The following is a 13610-nucleotide window of genomic DNA, read 5'->3' as shown; positions in this document are numbered from 1 at the left end:
AGACAGAGATGAGAAGAAATGTTTACTCTCTGAGAGTCTTGATTCTCTGGAATTCTTTTCCTCAAAAGGTAGTGGATGTTGAGACTGTGCATATTTTAAGTGAGGCTAGATAGATTCTTGATTAACAAGGGGATGAAAGATTATTCGGGGTGGGCAGGAACGTGGGATTGAGTTTACAATCAGATCAGCCATGATATTATTGAAGCTCAAGACTGTAGCATTGAGATCATCCCTTCAGCTGCCCATGCCCCCTGCCCAACACTCTACTCTGTTGCTCACGGGCATCCAGTCTTGAAAGAGCCATAATTTCTTCCAGTTTAACATTGTCTTCAGCAGATCTACACCTACTATGTAGCCTTGCTACCAATTTAATCCCCTTCCTTGGTCACCATCTTAGATTGAAACAGTCTTTCTGCAGTTTAGGCACTTATAAAACAATTTGCAGATAGCTTGCTGGGAAAATATGGCAAAACAGATGATTTCTGCAGCCACAAAATGTGAGGAGATTCTGAGTACATTTGTATTTTTTGAAGTAGTGGGTATGATAATTTCTAAAGCATCCTTGCAAGATTCGGTTGACAGCATCAGAGCTTCCAGGAATTAACTGGCACTACTCAATCTGGTTCCCCGCCATCCATTAGCTCAGGTGAGTTTGTCCCCACCACCAGTGGGCCAAAGAACTGGTAATAGATGCTGAGGTTGTGCTTGGTGTCTCTGATGTGCCTGTGAGTCAGGCAGATAAGGGAAACCAGCATGCGGTAATAGAGGAGCTTCAGACCCTGACTATGTCAAACAGGTTTGAAGTGCTTGCCAGCTGTGCATATTAGGAGAAGGACAGCAAGGCGGATAAGCAGATTGACCATGGTGATGCACACATAGGGACAGTGATCCGGGTTGTCGGCGCCGTGAGTGCGAGCCACCTTGCCGCCCTCTCTTATTCATTTATAATTATCTCATAATTATATGTTGTGTTTTGATGTTTCAGTTCGACATTTGTAGAAGCTTGTAATGTTTAATGGAAAACATTTGTTGACAAAAATAATTTTATAAATACCAAACTTTGAAACCAGTTAACATTTAACTTAACTTTATCAGTCGAACAGTGACATTTTGTGGAAAAACCTAAACTTGTACAATTTTCTTACAATAAATATATTTCTCACTTAAACAATAAAATATGCTTTTCAACATAAACATTATAGTAGTCAATAAAATATTATTTTTCAACATAAACACATCAGTTCTGTCTATTTGTAAAGGAGAACAGGGGGAAGGGGAGGGGAAGGAAGAGGAGGGAGGGGAGGGGGAGGGGAGGGAAGGGGAGGGAAAAGGGGAGGCCAGAGGGGAGAAGGAGAGGGGAGAAGGGGAGGGTAGAGGGGAGAAGGCGAGGAAAGGGAGAAGGGGAGGGTAGAGGGGTTCAGGGGAAGGTAGAGCGGAGAAGGGGAGGGTAGAGCGGAGAAGGGGAGGGAAGAGGGGAACAAGGGAGGGAAGAGGGGAGAAGGGGAGCTTAGAAGGGAGAAGGGGGGGAGAAGGGGAGGGTAGAGGGGAGAAGAGTTGGAAGAGGGGAGAAGGGAAGGGAAAAGTTGAGGGTAGAGGAGAGAAGGGGAGGGGAGAAGGGGTGGGAAGAGGGGAAAACGGGAGGGTAATGGGGAGAAGGGGAGGGTAGAACGAAGAAGGGGAGGGTAGAGGGGAGAAGGGGAGGGTAGAGGGGAGAAGGGGAGGGAAGATGGGAGAAGGGGAGGTTAGAAGGGAGAAGGGGAGGGTTCAGGGGAGAAGGGGGTAGAGGGGAGAACGGGAGGGAAGAGGGGAGAAGGGGAGGGATGAGGAGAAGGGGAGGGTGGAGGGGAGAAGGAGAGGGAAGAGGGGAGAAGGAGAGGGAAGAGGGGAGAAGGAGAGGGAAAAGGGGAGAAGGGGAGGGTTCAGGGGAGAAGGGGAAGAGGGGAGAAGGGGAGGGGAGAAGGGGAGGGAAGAGGGGAGAAGGGGAGGGAAGAGGGAAGTAGGGGAGGGAAGAGAGACGAAGGGGAGGGGAGAAGGGGAGGGAAGAGGGGAGGGGAGAAGGGGAGGGTAGATGGGAAAAGGGGAGAGTAGAGGGGAGTGTAGAGGGGAGAAGGGGTGGTTAGAGGGGAGAAGGGGAGGGAAGAGGGGAAAAGGGGGGATAAGGAGGGTAGGGGAGAAAGGGAGGGAAGATGGGAGAAGGGGAGGGTAGAGGGGAGAAGAGGAGGGGAGAAGGGGAGGGAAGAGGGGCGAAGGGGAGGGAAGAGGGGAAAAAGGGAGGGGAGAAGGGGAGGTTAGAAGAAAGAAGGGGAGGGGAGAAGGGGAGGGTAGAGGGGAGAAGGGTTGGAAGAGGGGAGGAGGGAAGGGGGATAAGGTGAGGGTAGAGGAGAGAAGGGGAGGGTAGAGGGGAGAAGGGTTGGGAAGAGGGGAGAATGGGAGGATAGAGGGGAGAAGGGGAGGGTAGAGCGGAGAAGGGGAGGTTAAAGGGGATAAGGCATCGGATGAGGGGAGAAGGGGAGGATAGAGCGGAGAAGGGGAGGGAAGAGGGGAGAAGGGGAGGGTAGAGCGGAGAAGGAGAGGTTAGAAGGGAGAAGGGGAGGGAAGAGGTGCGAAGGGGAGGGAAGAGGGGAGAAGGGGAGGGAAGAGGGGCGATGGGGAGGGAAGAGGGGCGAAGGGGAGGGTAGAGGGGTGAACGGGGGGGGGTAGAGGGGGAACGGGAGGGTAGAACAGAGAAGGGGCAGGTAGAGGGGAGAAGGCACGGGAGAGGGGAGAAGGGGAGGGGAGGGTAGAGCGGAGAAGGGGAGGGAAGAGGGGAGAAGGGGAGAGTAGAGGAGAGAAGAGGAGGATAAGGGGAGAAGGCATGGGAAGAGGGGAGAAGGGGAGGGTAGAGCAGAGAAGGGAGGGAAGAGGGGAGAAGGGGAGGCTAGAGGGTGACGAATGTGATATAAAATAGTTACTTTAGAGTTACTAGTTAATGTAATGTAGAAATAAGCCACTTTGAATTTTGCAGTTAGGGACAAAGGAATTTGAGACCGCATGGAAAAAGCAGGAAGAGGTGTGTCTATGAGGGTGATGCTTCATTGATAGGGGCCAGAGAAAGGGATTGGAAGTGAGCCAATCAGAATAGATCGAACAGGTCAGGAGGGACATAGGCTGACCTATGTCCGTCGAGTATGTGAAACCTGATACCATTTGAACTGATTTTGCAGAGATCCCTTTGTCTGTTAGTTCAGTCGTTTTCTGGAATGAAAGAGGCTGGATGTCTCTTACATTTCTGTAAGATGATTAAGCTTGCAAGCTAAATAAATAACTTCTGTTTACGTGCGAATCCGTCTCAACTTTTATTGAGGCCAGACTGACAGAGAAAGAAATTTGGAGATCAACATTTGGTGCCGAAACCCGGGATTTCTCTGGGCGATCCTGTTCCAACTGCGAAATCAGAATTAGACTGATTATGAACAGGAGGACGGGAACAAAGGGCCCTCAATGTAGAAATGGAAAACGACCAGCATTGATTGTTCCCCTCTTCTTATCGTCTGATTAGTCTGGTCACTCGCGGTTGGCACAGAAAGACCGCCTCGACGAAATCACAGGTCAGTCTGGGGATTAGCACTTTAATTGATGGGATTTCATATTGTTGTTTCGGCTTGGGTTAGGGTTTTGGGCTGATGGGACTTTAAATAATAAAGGTTCAGTCTATTATCGGGGTTCAGAGGCTGATGTGACTTTAAATAATAAAGGTTCAGTCTATTACCGGGGTTCAGAGGCTGATGTGACTTAAATAATAAAGGTTCAGTCTATTATTAGGGTTCAGAGGCTGATGGGACTTTAAATAATAAAGGTTCAGTCTATTATATGGGTTCAGGGGCTGATGGGACTTCAATAGATGGGGGTTCAGTCCAGTATAACTGTTTTTAAATCTGAAGATGGTTCAACTCTATGTGTGAGTGTTTTAAATATATAGTTGATTAAGCTAAAATTGTCTCCTTGGACTGTAAAGTTCCGAGGTCTAGTTGAGATTGTGAGGTTGAAGCAGAAGTCTCTCAAAGGGTTAACAGCAGCAGGCGGAGTTGAAAACAGACAGTGCTTCTCACTCAGGCCTTGAGATAACAGTCTGCAGTGTAATCGGATACCTTTCCTTTGAGTCAGTGAACACCAGCAAAGTTACGTTTTGAATTAATTAAAGGAAACCAGTGGGTTTCTCCACCTCTTTGATAAAAGTTATTATTTTCGAAAGCAATTGATTGAAATTGCCAGAATCTTAAATTTTACTTACTTGAAATAAGGTTTATCTCATTTTATCTGGAGATTAATAGAAACTTAAAGAAGATCATGGACACCATTTTAAAAAGTGTCAATCTGAAGATGATAATTGATTTTGCTAATACTTATGATAGTTGATTTTGCTAATACTTATGTGTATGTAACAGAAAAAAAAACTTGTTAAAAGAAAAAATTGTTAAGATAAAGAAATAATTAAGTTGTAAATGTTATACAAGTTTGTGTTAAGCAAATTGTAAATTTAGTTCTGAGTTGAGGTCAGAGCTAAGCTTGCAAGTTGCAGTAATTCAATTTGAATTTTCAAACATTTTTAAGTTTTAAAAAAAAAAGAGAGCAAATAGAGAAAAGAAGGACACAGATCTTGAATGCGTTGAATAGCACATTTCAAAGGCCCATAAATCTTTCTGTTATCTTAGACCTAAAACCTAGGAAGATTGATGAGCCATAGGAATGTCTGGGGCGTTTTAATGAAATCTACCGGGGGCAGTCAGGCGATTTGCTGTATCAAAATGGTCAGAATTCCCCTCAATACTGTGCTATGTTAATGCATTGCCTACCACCTTCTGTGGTTACTGCTGTGAAATGTAATAACATGAATTGGACAGAGAACGACCCTTCCCAGATGGCAAGGGCAGTCAGATTTTACTGGAAGGAGGGTGTAGGCCAAGAAGGAGGCTCAGTTACAAAGGTTAAGACTGAGTATGTAATGAAAAAGGATGATCTGCGATCCCAACAAGCGGCAGAAATGGTAGTTTACCAGCAGGAGCTCCAATATAGTGACTTTGGGTGGGTGGATCAGCGAAGAGGAGGATGAGACAACAGTGCTATATTTCTATCACCCCCCAGTGGTGGATGTTAGACATTGAACAGCCACTATCACTGCATCACGTTACCCTGGCCTATGACAGAACTGGACGAAACAGGGAGTTGGAGGACAAATACTGGCCATTACTTGAGACCGAATGGCCAGTCAAGGTTACAGCCACAGTCACGGGAAAAGAAGGTACAGCCGATTTTGTTACAATATCACCACATTTATGGCCACAGTCAGCTTCGGTAAGCCCTCATATTACACGTCAGGTCCATGACCAGTACCATGCCAGGGATATGGGGCGAATGGTCAGCATCTTACCGCAGCTCGTCAGAATAGGTATGAGATATACCTTTTGAACAATCCACGTCTGACATTTAAATACTGTACCACTATCAATCCAGCCTGTTTTCTTAGTGGTCCCCCTGTCCATGAAGACGCACCTGGCCACGACTGTTTAGCCTTGATTCAGGAAACTACCACAATAAGGGGCGATTTGAGTGACATTTCGTCAGAACAACCTGACATGATTATGTGTGGTCAAATATCCCACCGGGGTTTAGTTAATGACCTACTGCAGGCCCTCCTTCTGCCAGCGCAGATTTCCGTTATTAAATGTGCTGCCCACACGAATGGTACAACCCCAGTTGACGTTGGTAATGAACGAGCAGATTGTGCAGCGCGCACAGCCGCACAAATTCAGCAAGTGATGGTGCCTAAAATGTTAAGTCAGACTAAACGATCTACTATGAATGTGTCTGCTTCTGACAAGCCAATGCCAACCATCCAAGACGTCATAAGGTTACAGGAGGACGCTCCTGAGAGTGATAAACAAATGTGGAAACGGTTAGGTTGTACATATGATTCTGTTTCCTCTTTATGGACCACGCCTGCACATCAGACTTGTATGTCTGATGTACTGGCTTTATGGGTCATCGAATGTGTACACTTTGCAACTCATTGTGGGGCTCGGGGGACTAGTGATTTGTTGCTGGACACTTGGTGGCACCCTAAAATGCAGGGGTTGGCCCAAAGTATCAGTAATCGGTGTTTGATTTGTCAGCAATATAACACCGGAAAAGGTATCCCTTGTGGGAAGGGGCAAACCCCGTTGCCCAGTGGTCCCTTTGAGACGCTCCAAATGGATTACATTGAGTTGGAAAGGTGTCAATGTTATAAATATGTTTTGGTCATTGTGGATGTGTTCAGCAGATGGGTTGAGGCGTATCCGACTATCTATAGTAAAGCTGCTACTGTGGTTAAAGTCTTGATGAGGGAAATCATTCCCCGGTACGGTATACCAGCTCAGTTAAGTTCTGATAATGGGCCTCATTTTATTGGACAAATTAACAAGGAGTTTTGCTCCCAGTTGGGCATACGCCAGCAGTTACACTGTGCTTACAGACCACAGGCAGCCGGGGTGGTTGAAAGACACAATCAGACCCTCAAAACTAAATTGGCTAAATTAAGAGCAGACACGGGACTGACATGGCTTAAGTTGCTCCCCGTTGCCCTCTTCCAGCTGCGGGTTACACCTGCGGGACCGGCCCGGCTCTCTCCCGCCGAGATTCTCTATGGCAGGCCTCTTAGAACTCCCTGGAGCCTGCAGGTTCCCAGACGGGTTCAGTTTCATCAGATGACTGAGGAAATGACCACCTATGTTCTAGCCCTTACGCAAGTGCTCAAGGAACTCCATGGCCAAGTCCGCGCGGCTCACGAGCCATTGCCCAGTACCTAGCTCACTTTCAGTCCAGCCCGGTAGTTATGTAATGGTCAAAAATTGGACTAGGAAGGGGTCGGAGCCGCGATGGGACGGGCCCTTCCAAGTTCTCCTTACCACCGCCACAGCAGTTAAAGTGGAGGGGCGAAGTGCTTGGGTCCACCTACATCACTGTAAATTGAGCCCATCTCCACTACTGTAAAAGGTCGGATACTAACCTGCCTCCCTTCTCCAGTGCTATTTTACAGGTGTGGAGCATGATGGAGTGGCTACGCATCGTCTGTCTGATATTTGGCCTCACTTCGCTTGGCGTGTTATTGGCGATGGACATGGAAAAGGGGAATATTATGTATCTGTGTAGCCCCAACCAATCTACAAGGATACATCACCTATGCACAGGTGATGTTCTTCACTGCCCCCATATACGAGGACATGGTATCGACTCATGGAAGGTCATCAAAGTTAAGGAGAATGCGGGAGTCATGAAGCAGCTGCACCGGCCCCGGCGATGGGAAGGGAACATTATATGGACATTGCCTTGTTTTTGGAATACATGTAAATTTGATTTTGGATGTGTTAAAAGTGGTACAATAAAGGTAACATCAGGCTGTCAGAAGAGTGTAGGAAGAGACCATGAGAAAGAGAAAGGGACTAGAGAGAGGACGGGGCGTGTGAGAAGGGAAGTACAGCTAGAACGTAGGTTACCGGGAGATGCACTTAAGTTAATTAAAGGCCAAACTGAGGAAAACCCGGGTAGTATGAATCTCTTCTACCAGATTTACCACCGTCTGTATGGCCAGGGACGGGTTGTCTGCTACCCAAACCCCGCAGCGGTGTCTAGGTTATTTTCTGTTTCACCGCTTTGGGGCACTCCCCAAACGGTGGTTCATTGTCAGCGTTCCGAGCCATTGCCCGAGCAAGTCACTCTTCCTTACGATCCGGATTCAGCACCACCGGCTATTTGCCTTCCCCTCCCTCGGGATAATTCCCATTCACAGTACGATAGGCTGCGACGGTGGAGGGCGTACATACCTAGCCACTTCACTCCCAATAGGGATTCCCGGTCGTACGAGAATTGCTTCAGCAGTGAAGGATATGGCTGTTTGCTGGTAGAGGTGGACACAAATATAACATGTCTGTTTTCCACCTGTACGGACAGGAGGTGCCATATCACCCAGGCGTCTGGCCAATGCGTTTGTTATAGCACCACTTGCGTTCCATTGAACGCTGGCCTCCAGCTCCTTTGTGGCTGGGCGAATGTCTCTCATATCACTGTTGGGAATAGGGCTTTCTGCATTGCTGGGCGGCCCGAATGGGCATTTCAAAATTGGATAAACTGGGCTACTGGGAGGTCCTTACGCAACCGGTATGCTCTTGACTATCTTCTGGCCCGTGAGGGTGGGGTATGCGCCATAGTACAGGGCAAGTGTATTATGGGGATTCAGGACTTGACTGCTAACATTACTGAATTTATGGATCGCATACGGGATCACTTGGACGGGATGCAGGATCCTGACTCTTGGGGTAACTGGGGATTTGGAGGATGGAAGGACTGGTTGATAAATATGGCCATGTATCTAGTGGTAGCTATCGGCTGCATCTTTGTGGGCCTGGCCATCCTTAAATGTGTGATGGGTAGAATGCTGGGTGCACTGGATCAGATCACCGCCCCAATCACCGAGAAAAAAATTTAACTGTTAAAATCCATGAGGGTGAAGCAGATGAAGGGGGGCTAAGACAGGAATTGGAAATGCAGCGACGAATCTTTTTAGATGAGGAACCGTAGCTATAGATTGGATAGTTCGGTTATCATGGAATGATAAAAGGAGGGAATGACGAATGTGATATAAAATAGTTACTTTAGAGTTACTAGTTAATGTAATGTAGAAATAAGCCACTTTGAATTTTGCAGTTAGGGACAAAGGAATTTGAGACCGCATGGAAAAAGCAGGAAGAGGTGTGTCTATGAGGGTGATGCTTCATTGATAGGGGCCAGAGAAAGGGATTGGAAGTGAGCCAATCAGAATAGATCGAACAGGTCAGGAGGGACATAGGCTGACCTATGTCCGTCGAGTATGTGAAACTTGATACCATTTGAACTGATTTTGCAGAGATCCCTTTGTCTGTTAGTTCAGTCGTTTTCTGGAATGAAAGAGGCTGGATGTCTCTTACATTTCTGTAAGATGATTAAGCTTGCAAGCTAAATAAATAACTTCTGTTTACGTGCGAATCCGTCTCAACTTTTATTGAGGCCAGACTGACAGAGAAAGAAATTTGGAGATCAACAAGGGGAGAAGGGGAGGGAAGAGAGGAGAAGGGGAGGGTACAAGGGAGAAGGGGAGGGGTGAGGGGCAAATGGGAGGGGAGAAGGGGAGGGAAGAGGGGTGAAGGGGAGGGAAGAGGGGAGAAGGGGAGGGAAGAGGGGCGAAGAGGTGGGTAGAGGGGAGAAGGGGAGGGAAGAGGGGAGAAGGGGAGGGAAGAGGGGGGGAAGGGGAGGGAAGTGGGGAGAATGGGAGGGAAGGGGGGAGAAGGGGAGAAGGGGAGGGTAGAGTGGTGAAGGGGAGGTTGATGGGAAAAGGAGAGAGTAGAGGGGAGAAGTGGAGCGTAGAGGGGAGAAGGTGTGGGTAGAGGGGGAGAAGAGGAGGGAAGAGGGGAAAAGGGGATAGAAAAGGGCAGAAGGGGGGTAGAAGGGAGAAAGGGAGGGAAGAGGGGAAAAGGGGATAGAAGAGGGGAGAAGGGGGGTAGAGGCGAGAAAGGGGGAAGAGGGGAGAAGGGGAGGGAAGAGGGGAGAAGAGGAGGGAAGAGGGGAGAAGGGGAGGGAAGAGGGAGAAGGGGAGGGAAGAGGGGAGAAGGGGAGGGAAGAGGGGAGAAGGGGAGGGGAGAAGGGGAGAGGAGAGGTGAGAAGGGGGTAGAGGGGAGAAGGGGAGGGTAGAGGGAGAAGGGGAGGAAAGAGGGGAAAAGGGGATAGAAGATGGGAGATGGGGGTACAGGGGAGAAAGTGGGAAGAGGGGAGAAGGGGAGGGAAGAGGGGGAAGGGGAGGGTAGAAGTAGAAGGGGAGGGAAGAGGGGAGAAGGGGAGGGTTGAGGGGAGAAGGGGTGGGAAGAGGTGAGAAGGGGGTAGAGGGGAGAAAGGGGGAAGAGGGGAGAAGGGGAGGGTGGAGGGAAGAGGGGAGAAGTGGAGGGAAGAGGGGAGAAGGGGAGGGAAGAGAGAAGAAGGGGAGGGTAGAGAGGAGAAGGGGAGGGGAGAAGGGGAGGGTTGAGGGGAGAAGGGGAGGGAAGAGTGGAGAAGGGGTGGGAAGAGGGGAGAACGGGTGGGAAGAGGGGAGAAGGGGAGGGTTGAGGGGAGAAGGGGAGGGAAGAGCAAAGAAGGGGAGGGTAGATGGGAGAAGGGGAGTGTAGATGGGAGAAGGGGGTAGAGGGGAGAAAGGGGGAAGAGGGGAGAAGGGGAGGGTAGAGGGAGAAGCGGAGGGAAGAGGGGAGAAGGGGAGGGAAGAAGGGGAGGGGAGAAGGGGAGGGTAGAAGGGAGAAGGGGAGGGAAGAGGGAAGAAGGGGAGGGTAGAGGGGAGAAGGGGAGGGTAGAGGGGAGAAGGGGAGGGAAGAGGGGAGAGGGGGTGGGAAGAGGGGAGAAAGGGCGGTAAGAGGAGAGAAGGGATGGAAGAGGGGAGAAGGGGAGCGTTGAGGGGAGAAGGGGAGTGAAGAGGGGAGAAGGGGAGGGGAGAAGGGAGGGTAGAGTCTATCTACATTGGTCTGAGATATGGATCAATTTTACAATTGACCAAAAACGTTAGGGAGGGGTTATTGGGTACGGGGATAGTGTGGAAGTGAGGGCTTAAGTGGGTCGGTGCAGGACTCAATGGGCCAAATGGCCTCCTTCTGCACTGTTATGTTCTATGTTCCAAAGCGCTTCCCCCCACAAATCCGCCAAATAAGTAATGAGATTTTGCACGGCAGGAGCCCAGGAAGCTCATTTTAATACATTAGATTGTCATAAGCAAGCACTCTCTCCAGACCTCCCCCCCCCCCCCCCCCCCCCCCCCCCCGGACGATATCTTGACCTGGTGTCAGCAATCATTTGAGCCAATATCTGGCTAGGCATGAGGCAATGGGAGGGTTCCCTCCCGGGGCATAGAAGTAAGTACGGCCCTTGGAGGTGGGTAGCAGGGCAATGCCTGGGCATTGCTGGCACTACCCTCTGGCTCAGGCTGTGGCAGGCGGCAGTGGGAACCTGTGCTCGAGGGCAATGCCAGGGCAGGAACCCCAGTGGGAGTCCCATGGGAGGGAATGCGTACATGTGTGGTGGGGTAGGAGGGGAGAGCAGACACTGAGAGGGGGAAGATCTGCCGGAGCTGACGGTTGTGGGGATGGGGGGTGAGGCGGGGGGGGGAGGGGGGGGGGGGGGGGTGCGGGTAACGCGTGTAGATCTGCCGGTGATGACTGGAGAGCCCTGAGACCTCCGAGATGTGGCCTGGGTGCCATTGGGCTGCAGCGCTGTCAAGGCATCCATTAAAGATGGCACCCCAAATTTTTTGAACCTGGTTCCTGGCTCCAAGGGTCCACGCTACGCCAGAGTGACAGCATTAATTACGCCCATTTACTTTTGAACAGGCTCAAGATTCTGCAAGAAAAGGCATCACTCCATTTTTCTCGCCGGGACTGACACTTAACCATTTTTTTGTAAGATTCTGACCCATAGGGTTTAAAACAAAACTAGGCTGTTGCTTAGTAACCAGAGGCCCATACAGAAAAGCAGAAGCTGTTGGTTCAATTGAAATAAAGCTACCCAGGAGTAAGCAGCTTTCCCAGAAAGTGCGAGAACAGGCAAGGAAATACAAAAGGACAGTTCAGAAACTAAAGGCGCAATCCCAGCATCCAAGGAATGGGACAGAATAAAGGTCCATAAAGACTGTGAAGTCAAAGGATCAAAGAACAAGAATCGGGAAAAACAGTTCTGCTCAGTAAAGTCAAGAGCAGGGAGAGAGGCTCCAAGCTAAAGATCGGGCTGCAAGGTGCAGAACTGGTGATGTTCACTTGCGAGAACACAGATATCCAATCATAAGATTAGTGGTCAAAAGGTTGGTGACACTTGAATACAGCCTGTGAAAGAGTGGTCTTCTACTGGGGTGGCTGGGTACCTGAGACATTGCGTGGAAGCTTGATGCACTTGATGATCCAGGGCAGAGGAATATCGAAAGGAGAGGTTGAAATTCTCAATGCCATGCAGACATTCAAGAGAAAGCTCCACAGGCTGTATTAAGTCAGAGTTCCAGTGAGACCGGTCAGCTCACAATGTGATAACGTCTGGGAGGAATTAAATAGAAATCCACAGCAGCTGCATTGGGTAACTTCTGTTACTTGGTTTCAGAGTGTGGGGTATATGGCCACAATTTGCCTGTTGGTTTACATGGACGGTGTACTTATTGAGAACATTAGCGTATAAGATCGATTTTGCAACTTGTGTTCTCCTTACAAATTTTTATTTATCTGTAAAGGTATAGCTGAGACGAAGGGGTACTGTATTATAGTTCATCTATTTTTCTTTACAAATTTTTATTCTTTTGTGAAAAGTTTATCGGCAGCCCTGTGACTCTGTTCATTCATGTATCTAAACAAAAAGATAAAAGTTAGGATTTATCAATCCAGGTTCCATCCTGGGATCTGACTTGTCCAATAATAATAACAGCTGGGAACGTAGCAGGTTTCTGGTCACTTGTTCTAATATCTCCATATGTGGGTCATGTGACCCGTTCACAATTTTGCTGACAAGAAGCATGGATGGCATGGTTTTCAAAGATTAAAGGAACACCCAGGTTGCTTTACTGGGGAAAAAGGTACAAGGTGTTCTTGCCTATAAATAGTGATTAAAACATTTGTGCAGACAATTGTAAGCCTGTTAATCGCCATTGTCTCCGGAAGGTCAAATTTTATCCGATGACGTATCATGGAATGTTTAACTATGTAAAAGAACGACAACTTCCAATCTCCAGAGGCAATTCTACAACTCATCTGCTTCATCTTGGGTCACACGTCTTCACCTTCGATGACCAGTTCTTCATCCGGACACAAGGAACAGCCATGGGGACCAAATTCGCACCTCAATACGCCAACATCTTCATGCACAAGTTCAAACCAGAACTCTTCACCATACAGGACCTTCAACCGACATCATACACCAGATACATCGGTGACATTTTTTCCTTTGGACCCACAGCGAAGAATCACTGAAAAGACTACATGATGACATCAATAAGTTCCATCCCACCATCAGACACACCATGGACTACTCTCCAGAATTGGTTGCATTCTTGGACACATGCATCTCCATCAAGGATGGTCACCTCAGCACTTCGCTTTACCGCAAGCCCATGGATAAACTCACAATGCTCCACTTCTCCAGCTTTCACCCTAAAAACATTGAAGATGCCATCCCCTATGGTCAAGTCCTCCGTATACACAGAATCTGCTCAGACGAGGAAGAATGTAACAGACATCTACAGATGCTTAAACTCGCCCTCACAAGAATAAGATATGGCGCTCGACTCATCGATCGACAGTTCCAATGTGCCAGAGCAAAAATCCGCACTGACCTCCTCAGAAGACAAACACGGGACACAACCGACAGAGTACCCTCCGATGTCCAGTACTTCCCCAGAGCGGAGACACTATGACATCTTGTTTGGAACCTTAAATACGTCATCAATGAAGACGAATATCTTGCCAAGGCCATCCCCATACCCCCACTAGCTGCCTTCAAACAATTGTGCAACCTCAAACAGATCATGGTTTGTTGCAAACTACCCAGCCTTC

General features: G+C 48.7%; 1 protein-coding gene across 1 annotated transcript in view; it reads left to right on the top strand.

Annotated features, from left to right (window-relative positions):
* The window catches only part of LOC140389862 (uncharacterized), a 29389-nt gene extending 20505 nt beyond the window's left edge, over positions 1-8884 (top strand). The window contains exon 2 of the mRNA XM_072474448.1: positions 7042-8884. Within this exon, the coding sequence (XP_072330549.1) occupies positions 7064-8500 (1437 nt within the window). The 5' untranslated portion in view covers positions 7042-7063 and the 3' untranslated portion in view covers positions 8501-8884. The remainder of the gene's footprint in view (positions 1-7041) is intronic.
* Positions 8885-13610: the final 4726 nt, after the last annotated feature.

This window comes from Scyliorhinus torazame, chromosome 14 (genome assembly GCF_047496885.1).
Source record: "Scyliorhinus torazame isolate Kashiwa2021f chromosome 14, sScyTor2.1, whole genome shotgun sequence".
In the NCBI taxonomy this organism is placed as follows: Eukaryota; Metazoa; Chordata; class Chondrichthyes; order Carcharhiniformes; family Scyliorhinidae; genus Scyliorhinus; species Scyliorhinus torazame.
Note: the sequence above shows the minus strand (reverse complement) of the source record. Positions and strands in the feature narration are given on the sequence as shown.